This window comes from Diabrotica undecimpunctata, chromosome 2, assembly GCF_040954645.1.
Source record: "Diabrotica undecimpunctata isolate CICGRU chromosome 2, icDiaUnde3, whole genome shotgun sequence".
NCBI classification, from domain to species: Eukaryota; Metazoa; Arthropoda; class Insecta; order Coleoptera; family Chrysomelidae; genus Diabrotica; species Diabrotica undecimpunctata.
This window is the reverse complement of record NC_092804.1, coordinates 2,885,692-2,905,650: the sequence shown is the minus strand read 5'-3', so window position 1 is coordinate 2,905,650 and position 19,959 is coordinate 2,885,692. Positions and strand designations below refer to the sequence as shown.

At 33.7% G+C, this 19,959-nt stretch overlaps 1 protein-coding gene across 1 annotated transcript; it reads right to left on the bottom strand.

Moving 5' to 3' along the window:
- Window positions 1-1,595: 1,595 nt before the first annotated feature.
- On the bottom strand, window positions 1,596-19,726 carry LOC140434070 (uncharacterized). The gene is made up of 3 exons (XM_072522081.1): window positions 19,512-19,726; window positions 10,022-11,569; window positions 1,596-1,767 (listed from the first exon to the last, which is right to left on the bottom strand). Exons 2-3 carry the CDS (start codon window positions 11,464-11,466, stop codon window positions 1,764-1,766), a joined length of 1,449 nt encoding a protein of 482 aa, XP_072378182.1. The 5' UTR covers window positions 11,467-11,569; window positions 19,512-19,726; the 3' UTR covers window positions 1,596-1,763.
- Between the last annotated feature and the right edge of the window lie 233 nt (window positions 19,727-19,959).

Below are 19,959 nucleotides of genomic sequence, written 5' to 3'. Positions count from 1 at the left end.
GTACACTAAGAAAAGTAATGAGAAAGTCGTTCAAAACTGTTGTAAAGTTATGGTTACACCGAGAAATAAAGTAATAATTATTAAAACCTTTTTTTTAAAGTAGATCTGTTTGAACAGGGAGATTCCCCGAGTCCCCTATTGTTCAACTTGATTATGGATGAAATAATAAAAAAAGTAAGAATACAAAGGATACCAAATGGGAGAAAAACAACTTAAAATAATCTGCTTTGCAGACGACGCAATACTACTTTCTCAAAGTGAAGATGATTTACAACGTATGCTGCACCAATTTAATATAACCGCCAGAAAATTTAACATGTTAATTTCCCCAAAAAAGACAAAATGCATGGTCACAACAGGCATCACATTATCTAGCTACAGAAAGCTCGAAACTGAAGTGGAAGATCAAGTGAATAGAGCAAACAGAGCCGCAGGCTGCCTGAATGAAAAAATATGGGGAAATAAACGAAAGGCAGAATTTACAAAACAGCCATCAGACCAATAATGACATACGCGGCAGAAACAAGACCTGATACAGAGAGGACAAAAAGGATGTTAGAAACACCAGAGATGAAAACACTTGCAAAAATTTATGTTAGGACATTTTGGGACAGAGCTAGAAGTACAGATATACGACGTAGATGCAAGGTGGAGAACATCAAGAACTGGGTAAGAAATAGAAGAGTAGCCGAATGACAACAAATAGAGTAGTAAAGACGACAAGAGAAGGAAGACCACGAAAACGATATAACGACAACTTACTGGAGGCACATTGAAAAACAGACAGACTCATGTCTACATAAAAAGAAGAAGACTTTCGTGAAGATCTCCTCAGCACTTTACACTATAAAAACAAATTAATACAATGCCAATATAGGAGCTTTGCTTCAAAATTTTGCTTTCTCAGATTTAATATTAAAGTTCGGAAGTCCCTATTGGAATATCATTTAGATGATGGATATTTTTAACTAAGATTTGTTGAACTAAAGCTGGATTTATAGTTTGACGGACTGTAGACGTAGACGCACTGGAGACGTAACAAACGGACTGTAAATATTATTTCAATTTATAAATCGACGGAGTGAAATTTTTGCGCATGATTAAAAACAGTGGCTAGAGTTGGTGACCATTATACTATAATATCCTTTTATTATTTTATAAATTCTTAACGTCCATTGTAACAAATAATCAACAAAATCAAAATTCGAATATGTTGATAAACAACTTTACAAAATGGTGGGCGGGCCAGACAGTTCACTTTGGTTGACAGCACAAAATTCTTCCTTTTGATTGGCCAGACGCAAGTAACGCATTGTAAAAGATGAAAGTTGGCCAACTCTTCCGTTGCAGTGCGTTTCACTTACGATCCGTCATGCGTTTACGTTCATCTATAAATAAGAGTACACAAAATTCTATTTTGATCTTTTTCCAGTGCGTCTACGTTTACAGTCCGTCAAACTATAAATCCAGCTTAAATATTGCCTTTTGTATTATTTTTATATAATACATTCTTTTGATTTTGTCATCTTTTCCATGTCGTTATTCCCAAAACAATTTGAAAAGCAGTAATAATATATAAAAAAATACTTTTCTACAGCTATCTTTTTATTTATATATCAATATAATGTGGATACATACGAATTTTACAAAATAATACAATTAATATTCTTATATATAAACAAAACCAACTTTTCTGTCTTGAAATACGAACATCTTAGAACTGTATGGTCCCATACAGCACGTTATAAAAGGCAACTGCCATTTTATCTAAAACATAAAAGTTTTTATTAAAATACATATTTAATAGAAACCATTTCACTTAAAAATTCGAAAATATTGTTATATAATTGACGTAGAAATCCGAACACTTTTTCTTTCTTGGCTCTACAACTCAAAGTGAATTTTGGTTACGTCTACTATTTTCCTCCATTCTTGACGGTCTTGTGCAGCAATCTACCATTGTTGTACCCCCATCTTACGTAAATCACTCGTTACAGCATCTTTACGTCTTTTTATCGAGCAACTAACTGACATTCCGCCATTGGCCTTTCCCAGAAGGTTGTATTTGAATGTTGATTTGCCTTAATGTACTGTACTATGTTTTCTTCTCCGTAGAGTGCTTGGAGTTCCTGGTTATGTCTTTGTCTCGACTCTATAAGACCCAAAGATCTCCTAAGATTAATAATTTTGTTGTTTCACGATGGTTTTCTCGTTAACATTAAGGCCTATTTCCCTGGCTCCCCTTTCAAAAAGCAGGAAAAAACTTCATCGTTTTAACTTTTCTACCACTACAGATATATATCGTTAACAAGCATATTAATAATATGTATAAATAAATTTTTCCGATTCAAGAAATTCTTAATTTTTCTTATGTAAACAACTTATTGTTAGTTACTATTTTCTTAGTTTGTATAATTAAAACATTGTATTAAGCTTTATTCTAATTGTTTATTATCTGGTGATTTTTTGCAAAATATGGCAACTTTTAAATCAAGTGTCTGATGATTTTTAGTTTTTTGACTTGGCAACACTGCTGTCAAGAAGCTTGGCAGCAAAAATATTCAGGGTACCTCTAGACGCAAGTCTAGACTAACAGCGAAGAAGACGGCCAGCATTTAAAGGATGTTCTGTTTCAACAATAAATCCACATCATTAACTTATTTAACATGTGTATTAAAATTGTTCTACAATGATTTGAATGTTTGTTTTATTTCTTTAAAACCTTAAATCCATTATGAGACACCCTGTATTTTGACTTCACGCAAACCAAAATTGTATGCCAAACTTATGCGGCTTATTTTATATGTACTGTTTGAACGCGCACCTGGCTTTAGAAGACAGTAGTTGTTCGTCCACAGAGAGGTTCATTCCCAGGTTGTAACATGCATCACTATTTTCTATAAATTTATTCCAAACCGCAGAGGCTAGAGCAAATCTCGTCAAATCTGAGATATTTTACAATATCCTTGAATCTGTCTCAGATCTGCCTAAAAAACGGAGAACCCCAAGCTGTTACAGCATACAGATTACATAAGAGTAACGCTTTTCCAAAGTTACCCTCCACGTGTCATTTTTCAAACATCGATGTGCTCCTGTAATAGTGGATTTTTGTACCCATATGGCTCAACATGTTCTCGTTGATTATAATATGCGAAGCACTTACCACACAATTCTTCTTTACATTTCTTTTTGCATAAGAAGTAGGACGTGATTCCTCTCGACAAATATTATGCTGAGCGCGGCGTCCTAATGACAGTAAACATTCAATGAATATGAAGAAACAAAAATCATAATCTTACCAGGTACTGATTCACTACGTCCATGTTGTTCCGTCTTTCGATTGTTCGCTATATCCGATCGAAATAGCTTTTGCTTGTTGACCTCCTTTTCTCTTGCGACCTGGCTTAGATGCACTTGGATTCACAACAATACTAGCTGAATCCATGATACAAATACAAACAGATAAGATACCGCGCATGTAGGCGTGGCTTATGTGACCTCAGCTTGTGCTAAATTTTGCCATATTGTGTTTTGATATTTATGTACATTTACGGTTCATAGCCAATATTTAGTAAAATAATATTTTGAGAGTGTTAAAGGCTTTAAATTTTTCGCAATATGAGGTGTGCAGTCTATGGTTGTGCCGTTGACCATATGTGCATGGGTTTTGTACTCGGTACAGCATTTTATAGCTTTCCAAAAGACAAGGAAATGCAAGATGCAAGCTGTTTGGAAACAGTTTGTGTAAACGCCAGGATAGTTTTAATGTTAAATTTGCTCATGGTTGCTCTAAGCACGTTATTGAAAGTGATTATGAACGTAATTAAAAACAGGAATTTGCTGGACCACCAATACATCATTTATCGTACACCAGCAAAACATCGTTCTTTAAAAAAAGACTGTTCCGTCAATAAATTTATCTAAAACAAATAAACAGAACAAGAAGGCGAATTTTCATAGAACGAACCGGCAACATAAAAGACAACAAAAAGACTTGATGATGATTTATTAAATAGGTACGTGATATTTATTATATTGAAGTGCTAAATAATTATGTCTAATGATTTCATTACTAAATATTTGTTTTTGTAAAGCGAAACCTTGTAACAATAGGGGAAACAGTTTTGATGATGATGCGAAGGCTGGTGCTTCTTGTTTTATCCCCTAAAATGCTGATTTGGGAGAATTATCTACTCGTCAAAGTATTGGGTTATGTAGTATGTAGTTAAAAATTATAGCACAGATTATATACTATCTTAACTAGTCTGCGTTTTTTGATATCTAGAATATATTAGGGTCCTGCATACTTTAACTCTAATGACTTGTTTTAAGGGTTAATACTAAAGAAGATAATCGGGACAAAATAATACTTGCCCTAAAACTGCACCGTACTGAAGACGACCCATAGTCAGATATAGGGCTACCTTCCGTCTTATGCACATATTTTATTATATTTTTTCCTTTGTTGCGAGCTACGCCGATACTTTCTACCTTTACAGAGAAAATAATTGTAACCATATTTTAGCATATCCTAAAGAAGCGAATAAATTTTGCGAAAGCTATATAAAAGAACAAAGAGTTTAACTTATCCTGCCCTATTAATGACTGATACCTCAAAATAAAACGTCAGTTTACCTAACGTGTCATATATATATATATATATATATATATATATATATATATATATATATATATATATATATATATATATATATATATATATATATATATATATCTATTGTCTGTAAAAATCACATTCCACGGTTTGCAATTTGTGGCATTCGGCCATGGCTCGCTCCATCAAACTTCACTCTCAAGGAAAAAGCGTTATTTTCTACAATATACTAGTTTAAATACTTAAGCTTAAATTCACGTAGCAAATAAAACATCTACTAAATTATATTAGAATTGCAACAGTTCGTTTCATCCGCAAGCATGGATACATTTTGAAAATTTAGCACAAGGTGACGTCATGCGCGAGATGTACGAGTTTAGTGCATGGCAATATCATATCTTGTATGCTTGTATCATGAGCTGAATCGTGTTGTTGAGAAGTAGAAGCAGTGTTTACATAAATTATTGACTTTTGTACAATAAAATTTTCTAACTGATCTGAAGCATCAGAGCATTCTTCATCGCCTGACTCATGGTTTTCTTTAAATTCAGATTCGCCTCCCGAAACATCTTCTATTTTTCGTATTTCTTCAAGAAGTTTACGTTCTGATAGTCCACGTCGAGACATCTTTACAGTCGTACATTTATTTTCACAAATGAACGAGTGTTTCAATATTCCAGAAGCGAGAATCAGCAGAATTTAATAAAGCGCACGATAAGCAAAAAACTTTCAAGGAACAAACGTAAAGCTGCTTCCTAAAGAGACTGATACGACTCTTGGTAAGACTGGATCATTTTGAGCAGTGTATTTGATTAGTCTGACATTCTATTATATTTATTATGACAGACAAATAATAAAATAAACAAACAAACAAGGCAACACGATAGTCAAAACGTAAACAAATATTTTATTTGTCGCCTGGAATAAACTCAATTTCTGAGAATTGTAACGGGAAATAAATTATTGAAAATATCCAGTGAACAATATAAGACATTAAGTGAAGGACAGTGCTAAGAAAAAGCTTTAAAATCGGTGAAATAACATCCGAAAACACCAAGAACCTATAAAAAGTAAGATAGCTACAATTATTGATAAGCCTATTTAACATCAAAGCATAGAAACGAAACTCTGACCTTTGAAATTGCGACGTTGCCGTTGTGAGTAGACTTTCGGGGCAGACACAGAAAAATAACAACGGTTAATAAACATAAAATAACTGTCTTCTCTGAACTGTTAAGGTGGAAGACAGTGTTTGGCGTTAGAAAATGAAAACCAAGAAGAAAAAAAAAATAATGAAAAAAAAGCAAAAGTTAAAAGAAATTAAAGAGTACAAAGTAGGTATATATCAACGAAGATGCAACCATAAAAGAACGAGAAATACAGAAAACAATTAGAAACATTGCTCAAGAAGAAAGAAATAAAGGAAATTAAGTCAAGATTGGAGTAAAAAAATATGGGTAAATAACAGCGAATGGAAGTGAAATGACAAAGAAGGCGCAATAGTCAAAACAACATAAAAAAACTAGCAACTATACTACTGGAATAACGTTGACGAAACAAGAACAGAAAAAGGTTAGCAATAATACAAAAAAAAGGAAAAAAAGAGGAAAAAAAAAATGAAAACCGGACCAAAACACAAGAAAACATGTCAAAAAGTACACTTACTTTTAGGAACATGGAATATATAAGAGGTACATATGGAGATGGCAAACTTGAACATTTAGCGAGAGAAATCGAAAAGTTCCATTTTCCGGAACAGGAGACGAAACAGCTGGGAAATATTAGAAATAGAAGATACAGTGTTTTTTAACAGCGGCGGAAAGAATCGAACTTTAGACACATGTTTTATGATAAGAAAAGAGCTAAAAGAAGCAATAGTAGAGTTTAAACCAGTATCACGCCGAATATGTAGTATCTATAAGTTCAAGGGAAAATACCAAAAAATCACCCTCATAAATATTCACGCGCCTTCAGAAGAAAAAGATAATGATGTTAAAGAATGTTTCTACAGTGAATTAAACAGAATAATCGAAAATATACTTAGATATGATATGAAAATTATTTTGGGCGACGCAAATGTGAAAATAGGGAAGGAAGAAGTATTTAGACCGACAATAGGAAAATAAAGTAAATACAATGAAACTAATGAGAACGGAAAATTCCTGATAGATTTCGCAAGAGAAAAAAATATGATCATAATGAGTAAATATTTCGAAAGAAAAGAAATACACAAGGAAACATGGATATCGCCAAATAGAAAGACTAAAAATCAAATAGACCACGTGCTCATCGAAAAAGAAGAACAGCAATGTATAAAGAAGATAAGAACATACAGAGGACCAGACGCTTATTCAGATCATTACATGGTGGACATCAAAATTAAGCAACTGATACCAGAAAACAAAATAACAGAAAAGAAATGTATAAATAACCCAATTCGATTAGCAACAAAGAAAGAGCAAGTAATGTACGAGGAAACAATGGAAAGAGAACTAAAACAGATACAAATAGAAGAGCAAACTGAGAACAAATGGGAAAACATAAAGCAAGTAATGAACAAAGCAGCAAAAGAATGTAATAAACAAGAGAATAAAAAAAAGAAAAACTGGTTCGACATAGAGTGCCAAAAAGAAATAGAACTAAGAAAATTATTAAGGATGGAAATGATCACGAAAAAAACAACAGACACAAAAAATAGATATATGGAGCTAAAAGAAATAGAAGGGAATTACTTCTTCTTCTTTAAGTGCCATCTCCGCGACAAAGGTTGGCAATCATCATGGCTATTCTGACCTTCGAGGCAGCTGCTTTGAACAATTGCCTTGAGCTGCAACCAAACCACTCTCTCAGGTTCTTCATCCAGGAAACGCGTCTTCTTCCTACGCTTCTCCTACCCTCTACTTTTCCTTCAATTATGAGTCTCAAGATGTTGTATCTTTCGCCTCTCATCACATGTCCGAGATATTGCAATTTCCTTTCTTTTATTGTATTTTCCATTTCCCTCTCTGCCTATTCTCCTTAACACTTCTGTATTCGTGATTCTATCTACCCGTGCTCCAGCTCCATAGTAGAATACACTGTGTACATAGTATTAAATTAGCCTTACTCAGAGGGCCAATGTCAGATCTTTGCTGCATAAAATCTTTTTCATTTTCACGAAGTTGGCACGTGCTTTTTCCATTCTGGCTCTTATTTCTGCAGTATAATCGTTATTTTCTGTGATTATCATTCCCAAGTAAGGAATTACAGAAATAAAGAAATAAAAAACCTATATCAAGGTGCTAGAACTGAAAAAAGAGGTTTCCAACAAAAATCCATATTCGTTAAAAACAAAGCAGGAAATGGCAATAATAAGTCAAACCAAAGAGAATATATGAAAGCAGAAGCAAGAATCGAACACTTAGAAGACATAGAAGATAATTCACCCAGTAAAGAACAAATGGAGGAAATCATAAAAAATCTGAAAAACAATAAATGCCCTGGAAGCGATAACAAAACAGCAGATATGATGAAATATGGTGGAAAACTGCTAAATGATTGGACATAAAAGATCATAAAGGAGATATGGATAAAAGAACGAATACCAGAAGATTGGAAGGAAGCAATTATTTGCTCATTACACAAAAAAGGAGACAAAACAGAATGCAGTAATTACAGAGGAGTAGCGTTACTAAATACCGTATATAAAATCCTATCAAAATCCATAAAAGATAAGCTAGAAAAAGAAATTGAAAATATAATAGGCGAATATCAGTGTGGATTTAGACGAAGGAGAAGCACAACGGACCAAGTATTCGTAATCAGAGAATTACAAGCAGAAAGCTATGAACACAACTTACCAACGACTTCCAGTAAGGATACGATAGAATAAAGACGAAGGAATTAAAAGAGACGCTTGAGAAAATGGGAGTTAGCAGAAAGTTGCGTAACATGATACATCTTACTTTAGAGAATACAGAAATGCAGAGTCAAAGTAAACAATCATTCATCGGACAAATTTATAGTAACCGAAGGATTAAGGCAGGGCGATCCTTTGTCACCATTACTCTTCAATTTATGCCTAGAAAAAATAATGCGAAAAGCGAAAATCAATAGAGGACTCCTATATCATAAAAGACACCAAGTTTTGGCATTTGCGGATGATGTAGTGTTGCTGGCAAGAGGAGAAAAAGAGCTACAAGAGATAGTACAGTGAATAGTGAAAGCAGCAAAGAAAATGGGACTTTACATAAATGAAACTGAAACAAAATGTATGCAGTGGACAGATGGATCAGTTCAGGGATGGACAAAAGTTTAAAGTAGAAGTAGAAGAATTATCATCATACGAATTCGAAATGGTAGAAAGATTTACATACCTCGGTGCAATAATATCACGTAAACCTAACATTAAAGAAGAAATACAAGCTAGAATAATGGCAGGCAATAGAAGTGTACATGCTCTTAGTGGAATGTTGAAAAGCAAGTTTTTATAAAGAGAGGCAAAAATACAGGTATAGATAGCGACGAGATATTATCGGGTTTGCTATTGAGATGCATGTACACAAGTCAGTTGGATTAATGGTTTGGGGGGCTATTGCCTATGGTAGCCGATCACCACTTGTGTTTATTCGAGGCAATATGACAGCTGCGCGTGATGTTGATGACATCTTACAAACCACTTTACTGCCTTATCTCGACGGCCGTCAAGACGTCCTTTTTTACCAATACAAAGCGCGTCTCCATATTGCTCGTCAAACTATGGACTATCTCCAGGAAGCTGGCGTTAACGTCTTGGCGTAGCCGCCCCGTGCTCCGGATTTAAATCCTATCGAACATGTATGGGATATGATGGGAAGGAGACTATCCTCCACAGACTCTGGTAGAGTTAAACATAAAGTTCAAGTTGCTTGGAACGAGATGCCACAAGCAGACATCGATCATCTCATTTTGTAAACACCTAGACGTATACAGGAGTGTATTCAGCTAGAGAGCCACTAAACACATTATTAATTTTTTTTTTATTACTTGTTGATAAAAATTCTTGACAACGTTGTCGTTTCATTCTTGATGTAAATCTATCATGTTGCCAAAAAATTAAGTTTCAAGAATTTATTCCTTCTAGGTGTAACACTTCTAATGTCACTGAGTATAATTTCACATATGTACACCCTTTTTGTACAAGTGTAATTTGCAAAATAACATTCTGGATTGAAACTAACTGTAAATCGAAAGTGACTTCGAGCTATCATTGAATATATCTTTCAGTGGTTACACGGAAGGACTAGACAAATCCTAGGCAAATGGGGATTATTACTTTTACCAAAAACTATTGTGTTTGGTAAAAAAGTTGTCAAAAATCGAAAAAGTAAATATTATTTTAGGAAGGAAAACATTTAGTCTAAATTTTTAAAGCAGAATATGGCTTACCTATTAATCTGAGAAGTCTGGATTTCTACTTTCACTCGCTTTCGTTCGAATAGAGGCTCCATGTTGAGTTTTTTTAGACAACTGACGTCATCCTGGTTTATAAGTATTTGTACACCAGTCTTTTTATTCTTCCTGGGTCTTATAATCCAATGTCCAGTATCTAGGCCTGGATTTTCTTTTGCTAATGTTTTAGTAAGATATTCCTTGTCGTTTATATAATGTTTAGGGACCCACAATATGGCTCGAATTTTACCGTTTACTGTTTCCTGGAGATTTGCAATTCTTAGGTCCTTACCATCCCTTCGCTTTAACTGCGGAATTAGACTATCTAGCCACTCTTTCGTATACCCATCGTTACATACGACAATGGCTGCTCCTTTGCGGTCCATAAGACGTTTAATTATTAGCCCTTTGATACCCTTCTCGGCCATAAATCCAATGTGTGTATTTAGTAACGCTTTGAGAACTATAACATCAAATTTCGTAAACCGTTCATGTGGATATCCTACAGGAACAACCACTGTCTTCCTTTCGATGTCATCGACTGCTGTCAAAAAATTAGATGGGTAGTTAGTTTGTGATGAAGTTTTTTCTTCATCACTACTTTGCTCTGGAGAACTTCTGTCATCGTCAGATTCATCGTTTAATTGATCTTTCCTACCGCTGAAATAACCTGCTTCATCAATTTTAGATTGCAATTGGCTTTTTTCACGATGCAATGGGCTTCTTTCACGACGCAATGGGCTTCTTTCACGATGCAATGGGCTTCTTTCACGACGCAATGGGCTTCTTTCACGATGCAATGGGCTTCTTTCACGACGCAATGGGCTTCTTTCACGATGCAATGGGTTTCTTTCACGATACAATGGGCTTCTTTTACGATTCAACGGGCTTCTTTCACGATGCAATGGGCTTCTTTCACGATGCAATGGGCTTCTTTCACGATACAATGGGCTTCTTTCACGATGCAAGGGGCCTCTTTCACGATGCAATGGGCTTCTTTCACGATGCAATGGGCTTCTTTGACGATGCAATGGGCTTCTCTCACGATGCAGTGGGCTTCTTCCACGATGCAATGGGCTTCTTTCATGATGCAATGGACTTCTTTCACGATGCAATGGGCTTCTCTCACGATACAATGGGCTTCTTTCACGATGCAATGGGCTTCTCTCACGATGCAATGGGCTTCTCTCACGATACAATGGGCTTCTTTCACGATGCAATGGGCTTCTTTCACGATGCAATGGGCTTCTTTCACGATGCACTGGACCTCTGTCACGGTCGAAAGGGCTTCTTCCCCGAGTTTCTCGTTTTCTGTTATCTGTGCCAGAATTAAAAGAGCTGTAATTTCTGGCTAAAGCTTCAAGACCATTTTCACTTCTTCCTCTTTCAAAGCTTGTAGACCGAGCCTTTTCCCGAGAGTAACCTGCTCTGTTAAAAGACATTTTTGTTTTATTCTGTGGGTTCCTGTACCTTCACAATTAGATGTTGCTCATTACTTTTATTAGGACGCCGTACACCGGAACTGAATTTTACTGTCCAAAAATTCTGAAAGCAATAACTTGTATTAAACAAGATCATATTTGCTATTATACTCGTAAATCAAATTATTGGAGTTTACAAAAAAAAATACAGAAAAATGTTTTATTGGAAACATTTAAAATAAATAGTGTTACTAACCATTACAATACTTATATCAACATATGGATCCTTATTTTAACTTTAAAGTAAAGTTTTTGTGGAAATTTCAACAACCTTTTATTATACATACTGAAATTCTTCCCAACAATTTTAAGTTTAAAGAATTTTCTTTTCGATGAACTGATGACTGGATGTACAGTTCAGTAACAGTACATGATCAGTTCCAAATGTCACAACCGTTATATTGTTCTTCATCTTATGCTAGCTTAATTTAGCATGGCCACAGCTGGAGCTATTTTATGATATACCTATCCTTAATATGTGTTGTTCCCAAGTAAGTTGTTTACCTGCATATATATATATATATATATATATATATATATATATATATATATATATATATATATATATTGTTATGCTATGTAAAATTAAAAATAATATTGGTTTGCTCTTAATATATTTCAAATTATAAAATAAAATAATTCAAAATATTTCAACTGATAAACTATAAAAGATATTTCAAAGAAATGAAAGTCCATTATCTTTGGATTACCTGTAGTAAACAAAATTTACAATATGCATAAATTATTTTCTTTGTAAAATATATTTGAGTGAACGTAGTGAATTGAACAATACGACCGGGTTTTCCAAATGGACTTGTACAGTGAATAAAGACAATAGGGTAGAATTTGGAAATTATATTTCTCCGTTAGTTCTTAAGAATTTGTAAAAACCGATTAGCATGTTAATAGTTTGTAGGAAATTTATAATTGTAGGTAAAATTGTTGTTTGTCATCTAAATGGTAGATGGTGGGAAGTATGAGGAACTCTGATTGGAGGACATTGAAAAAGAGGTAGATAGCTATGTAGGAAGGAGAGTTTAGCTGGATTTTTGAGGGAGAAAATAGAATCAGTTGTTTTCCAAGGGTGCAAGGCGAACAGTCGTTGTTCTTTGGTGGTTCCCAAGTGATAGTAAGCATTAGAAGTGAATGTTTGTGAGTTTTCGTGGACTAAGTGTATCCTGACGGAAGCTGATCCAGTAAAATATTGTAAGTCATACTTTTCTACTTATATATTCCAAGAGTCACTGTTCAGGCCGGAACGAGAGATTCAGTTTATCGAGAGGAGAAGAGGCTAGCGTCTTTTGAACGATACGTGCATCTGAAGGAGATCATTGAAGACGAGAGGATCACAATAATTTGTTGTAAGATTGCTGATTACCTAGGGAACTGCGAAGAATAGATAGTGTAGGCTACAAGGAACAAGGATTTGGACAACTCATCTTCAGAGAGATAGTTTTTTTTACCATTCGTCAGTTTTTCTTTATCAACAAAGTTTTTTTTTATTGCTTCAGAAAAAATAGAAATATTTATCAGGAGATATAGAACAACAATTTTGATTTGAAATTTTAATTTATATAGTATATAAGATTAATTTTTGAAGGTTCACGTACGTAGAACAAAATTTTGATAATCATTGTATGAGATATTTTTTGTTTAAGATATTTGAGTGTGGATTTTATTTCAATATATAATTTTGTATCATATATGTTTATTATTCCGGTATTCCTTAAACCTTACCTATCATATGTAAAGCATAGATATTGAAGCACGAATATAACCCTGAGATAAGAGAATTAAATAGTGTGATAAAATCATAATTGCATCATTTAAATAAGTTTAATTAATTAACTAATTAGCTAATTAATTGCTTAGCGCACCTCTGACTTTTAATATCACATTAATATATATATATATATATATATATATATATATATATATATATATATATATATATATATATAGTAGACTCCCTCTATAACGAGAAATTACCTCGTTATAAGCGGATCTCGTTATATCCAACAACAATAATACTGTGCATACATATGAATATGTAGTTTTCTAAAACATTAACTTTCTATAGTGAAGCCATTCGAAGCAATATAAGATGCTAATAAATATTGTTTGAATGGCGTTTTTAAAACAAAGTTGTTTACTTTAATGTCAATGAAATGCATTAAAACAAAAAAGAGTTGTTTACTTTTACTGTCAATGATATACGTTAAAACAAAAAATCTGTATTCTGTAAATATGTATAAAGCGTATAAAGTTATTTTGTCATTTTTGACTGCTTTAAATTGTCCAGTATTCTATCTATCATATTTTCTAAAGATGTGAAACAGTTTTATGCTTCTTCATTTGCGTTTTGTCCTTGGATAAAGTTTCTGACAACCTTTAAAACACGTGAGAATGGTCAACCCAATACAATGACACTTGTGAATAATAAATTTTACATTTCCGACTAAGAATCATAAATTGTAAGAAGTTTATTGCGGGCGGCCCGCAGTTAAAAAGGGTATTTATTTATAGCTACGGCCGGGCCAAAACGTAAAAAACACGTTTTTCAATCTTATTTTTTCTCGTTATAAGCAAATTTACCTCGCTATAAAGGGTTATAGTTCAATAGAAATTTCACGGGACATCTAATGTACCTCGTTATAAGCGAAATCTCGTAATAACCTTGTTCGTTATAAAGGGAGTATACTGTATTATATATGTTTATTAAATTTGAATTTTCCAAAGTTCAACTGCACCTCCCCATGTGCATCTACATTTGAAATTATCTATGAATTATCATAGTAATATTACTTACGCATTATAAGTAGTAAGAATTGTTGCAAATACTACGTGTATACCAATAATATTTTAATAAACAGCTGCAGCTACTGCATTTTTACTACGATGTATAAAAAGAGCTAGTTTTCCTGATTCCAGTGATATAAACAACTATATATGTGTAATTTTTGTATATACTCCGTTTTTGCTTAAAAGCAGTATGGATAAAAATGTCCAACATTTTCCTGTAGAGCACATTTTGCAATGTTCACCTTTTCAATGAATTTAAAGATCCTGCATATAATATGTCCCATTAAGTGACATAACTACTGTAAGCAAATCTCCTTCTTTAAATATTGATGTTGCTTTTCTTTGGAATTTGATTAGCTTTTTTTCTGATTAGTAATGTGTGCTGTTTATTATATCCTTAATATTCTACAACATCAGCACCACTGCACTCAATCATCAAGTAGCACAAACTTACAAAGCATGTTCAATCATCAGTGAGGATACTGTACTAGGATGTCCCCCGAGCAGTTCCAGATCTGATAATGCACAGTAAAGAAACATATATGCCTTTATTAAAATTATGTTTAATTAAAATCTACATTACTACAGAGTATTAAGTACTTTACTTTACTTTTTCGTGTCTGGATCCGACTGCAGTTTTTCTGCCCAATATCGGGCTACGTCTACACCCTTTGTATTTGCGAGCCATAAATCATCGAGGGTGCACTGTGATGGGCAAAGTCTGCATACTCTCAGGTGCTCCATGTTCTGTATTTCCCCACGTTCACAAAGTGCGTCGCTGTCTGTCTTGATGCCCCATTTAATCAGGTTCTGTTTTACAGGGGCAACACCTGTGCGTATGCGATTCAGTGTCCGCCAGGTTCTCCAGTCCAGGTTCATTCCATTAGGTCGTTCTGGATGTAGGGGGAACAGTTCGGGTGGTTCGACGTTGACATTTAGAGAGTATTAAGTAAATATGTTACTGCTTTTGAAGAAGAAGACATCCAATGATGTCTCACCTTATTTTAGGATTGGTTTAGTTTAGTCTTGTGGCTTGACAATTGTTAAATAATTCCATTATTACTAGAAATATGACCACACATTTTTTTGCTACATGGTTAGCATATCTGTCACTTTGACAGATTAAAAGTCAAAAACATGTATGTATGTACTGTGCTAAGAGGCCTTTTAGGCCCATTGCTGGATGGATAATTTCCATCCTTTTCTGTTCTTAGCTATCAGCTTCCCATCTCTCTGACATCTTCTATCACTACATCTCTCCATTTCTTTCTTGGTCTTCCTTTCTTTTTTTTCCCGCAGGTACTCTCCAAACAATATTCCTGACTAATCTATTACCTTGCATTATTTCTAGATGTCCCACTCATTCTAGTCTAGGTTTTTTCACCACTTTTGTTATTGTAGGGTTAGCATACAAATGGTAAACTTCTGCATTAGTTTCGTCTTCTCCATTCTCCCTCTACTACTTTTCCACCAAACATTCTGCGAAGTATCTTTCTTTCCCATGCTTCCAATCTGTTCTGTATGGTTTTGTTCATGTTTTGCCAATTTTTCAGGAGAGACAAAAAACTTGGTAAACTCAAACACACTACTGGTGTTAATTTTTTTGCATTCAAGGTTTATGTGATTGAGCATTCATACACTTATAAAATATTTAAATATTTTAAGAGGAGAGGGTAGAGATTTTTTTTTGTGTTAAGGACATGTTACCTTTCTGCCGTAAACAAGAAACTTTAAGAAGTTCTAAGGAAAACAATCAATATACAAACAGAATATTTTATGAGAACTAATTTTAATGAAATAAAACAATGCCCTAAACATGAAATAAAGCAATTAAATCATAAATTAAAACTTTGGAGTAAATTTCAGTTCAAGTTTTTAGTTTTCTTGTGTAAATGCCAGTGTAATTGGCCATGACAAAATCGAATTCTAAAAATTCATTTTTTCTTCCGGGATGTATACTAATGTTTTCTTCAGGTCTTCCATTTTCTTGTTGTTAATGGGAAGTACAGTTGAATATGCCCTTTTAGTAGGAGCCTGAATTGGCTGTACTGCATTCCGTAGTTTTAATTCATCCAATATGAAGCCCCCGATGTTCATCTTACATTGAACCGTGTTAGGATTCTTTGATGAAAAAGTCATTTATCTGTATTGTGATATGGCAAAAGCCCTTTTTTGGTTTGTTGGGACATTTTTGCCATACGAATCATCACTTAGGCAGGTTTTTTTTTTATAAAACTGGAGTCACCATGAACTGAAGTCAATGAAATCATCAGCAGTCATTTTAATAACACAAAATTTGCCGTCAATTTTTGATGATATCATTATAAGCTCTTCAACCTCATTAATAGTATAATATCGTTCTTCTTGCTTTAATTTTCTTCTGATGATGCCAAAATCTCTGTCATTTGGCATAAAAGAGAGGCCCCTAACAGGAAAGGTTAGTTTGACTTCACTAAACTTTTTTATCTCACACAAGTACATCATCATGCGAATCACAGTATTATTTTTATTTTGCCCTGCGCAATTGTCCCCAAACAGATAAAGTCTTTTTACACCACTGCCAATTTTGTTTTTATGTACCAATCTAACATAGTACAAACTTCGTTTGAGCCTTTACTCCCTTCACCTTCATGATAGATAAAAATTGTACATTCCCATGTCGCGAGATTATGCACACCAAAGACGTTTACAGTGAACAGTCTAAGGTAATAGGTATCTAGGACAGGAATACAAGGTAGAGATATGTTGGCCATAAAATCTATGCAGATGCCAACATTTTCTTCAGGTTTACTGACACACTGCGTGGACACTTCTTTCAGTGATGCATAGAACTTTTTAGATTTACGCTTGTGTACTGTTAGCTCAGTGACAGCTGTTCGCTTTGCATTCTCATTCAAAACAGGACTTTTTATTTTTAAATTTAGTTCCTCACATGTAACACATGCATCTTTAACTGGTCGAGCAAAGCCAATAGAAGGGTAGTTTTCCTTGAAATATGTCCAAAAACAGCTTGTATGAGAACCTTTTCTCAGTTCCTAATGTTGAAATAAGGAAACTATGTTCTTTTTTAATGAACATGTACATGATTTTTAAATTCATGTTAGCTGAAAAATACTTTCTTTCTTTTCCGGTGTAGTGATGTACTTTGGTGGGGAATAAATTCTACATGGACCCTTAATTTAGACAGTATCCATAGATTTTCATAAATCCATTTTTACATACTTTTGCACGTTTTCCATTGTGTACTACATAATAAATCACACTGAAAGCCTTGGGTTTCGCGGTTGACGAACTAGACCTGGGTCTTTCACTTGCAATCTGACTAATTTCCATAACAGATTGGATGTAAATGTCCTGTTCCGCTTTGGTTGTCATGTTATGTAGTTTGGCGGATATTTAAATCATATCTTTTTCAGTGAAAAGTCCAAGGCAATTGGATTTGCAACTGAAACAACAAAAGACTTTATTGTAACAGTAATTCAGTGAAAAAGATATTGGAGATAAGTAAATGACTTTGAGGTTAAGTTTTAGTAGCCTAATATTACTTCGAAATACATACAAGATCAAATTATCAGTAAAATGGTATTTAAACCAAAATGTACAAATTAACAACAATGAATAAAACAATATTTACCTGCAAAAATTTGAGCCTGGTGTATTAGCTGGTACAGTTTTGCCAACCCAGTTTACATGTTCTTGTCCAGCCACTTTAGACTTCTTTATTATGTTCCTTTTATATTTGTCATCATTCGTAAAACCTTTTCTTTTCTTGTTTACACGCCATTCCTTATCTGAACCACTCATTCTAATCTAATTATTAACCACAGTAAAGACGACAACAATAATCAATAAACAAAGTACACTAACTGTCTGACTAAACTCAGCTGTGAGGATAGTTCGAATATTTGCCACGCAGTTCTAGCGCCACAACTGTTTACCGCAGAAAGAGAACTTGTCCTGGACTAGTTTCCTTTCTGCAGTAAATAGAATATTGAAAGTATATACTTCGTGAATACTTCATTTATTAATATTAACTTTCAGTTCCATTTTAGAGCTTTCCCAAATCAGTCTTTTTGCTATATTTGCCAGTTCTTTTCCATTTCTTGCAATAAGAACCACATCATCAGCATATGCTAAGCATTGGTGCTCCTTGTACAAAAATAGTGTTGGACCTATTTATCCCACTAACCCTTATAATTTTTTCTAGAACTATATTGAATAGCAATGTAGACAACAGATCTCCTTTTTTTCACTTCGAATTCTTTTGAGACTGTACCGTTGCATTTCACAGCACAAATGGTTTGTCTAGTTGTCATTTTTACCAATCTTACGATTTTTTCTGGCACTTGGAATTCTTTTAGGTTTCTATTAATTTGTTTCTGTCTATTGTATCGTAGGCGACTTTGTAATCAATGAAAGGTACTTATGCTGAAATGTTGTATTCATAGCAATTGATCAGGATTTGCATTTGAATTTAGCATAAATTCAAATGCAAAGCCAGGGTGTACTACTACCAGTCAAAAACATATAACACAAAAATTCCTATTTCTCACTACTAATAGCCTAAACTAAATGGTGGTGTTTATTCATTAATTTTTATTAAAAACTTCTCATTTGTACATACTAATCAATAAACAACTATAAGCTTTCAAAAATAAACTTTTGTTTTAATTGATGCAGTTTTATTTTGTTAATAAATTGCATGTGAATAATTCTTTGTTTTCATATTGACTATGAGCATGTATGATTGGTTGTATAGTCATTCCCAGCCACTGCCAGTTGGTTAAACTTTATCCATCATAGTAAAAATAATTTCTAACTTTCCTAGACAGTTGGAACTGGAATCTAGCCAGGATATCTAGGATATTTAACAATTTGTAACATGCCTGACTGATCAATTCTTATCTCTATGGTAACGTCTTGGTTACATGACTAGACTAGTATCTACAATTGTCGATTTATGTTTATTTTAATAATAAAGTGTTATGATTGTTTGCAGCCTGACATTTTCTGTAATTATACCTACAAACTGATCAGTCATCTGACCTTACATTGTATGGATGTATTTATTGTCACCTAAATTCTCATTATAAACATTTGCAAAATATTAACTCTTTACTTGAATTTTTAAAGTAACAGTTTAAAACTAGTTGAACTAACAAAACAACCTATTCTATAAGAAATAATGTTCTTAAAACACTTACCTTATTCCTAATCTTTACATTCAACTAAAACAAACTAGGATACCATTTACTACAGAAACTATTGTTAATATTCGCACTTATACATATCAGGAAAAATGAAATTCTAGTTAATGTTTTTCTTGCTGTGTATTTAATCTATTAAAAGAAAATATTTATTCATTGATTTAATCCAACTTGTCTGTCAAATGTCAAACGCCGCTTTAAATAAACATAAACACATCGGAGTACAGTACAGTACATAGTCCTCTAGTGTCTAGTAATGTAAGTCCCATAGAAAGATTTGGGAGAGAGTTTCTAGCGCCAAATGCAAACGGGCCGAAACTAATTTCATTTGGCGGCAAATTTAAAAACTGAACTGTAGGCAGCAAATCCAAAAAATATTCTTTGAATTTTAGGCGGCAAAATTCAAATTACATTAACAAACCAAAGTCCCGAAAACAACAAAATA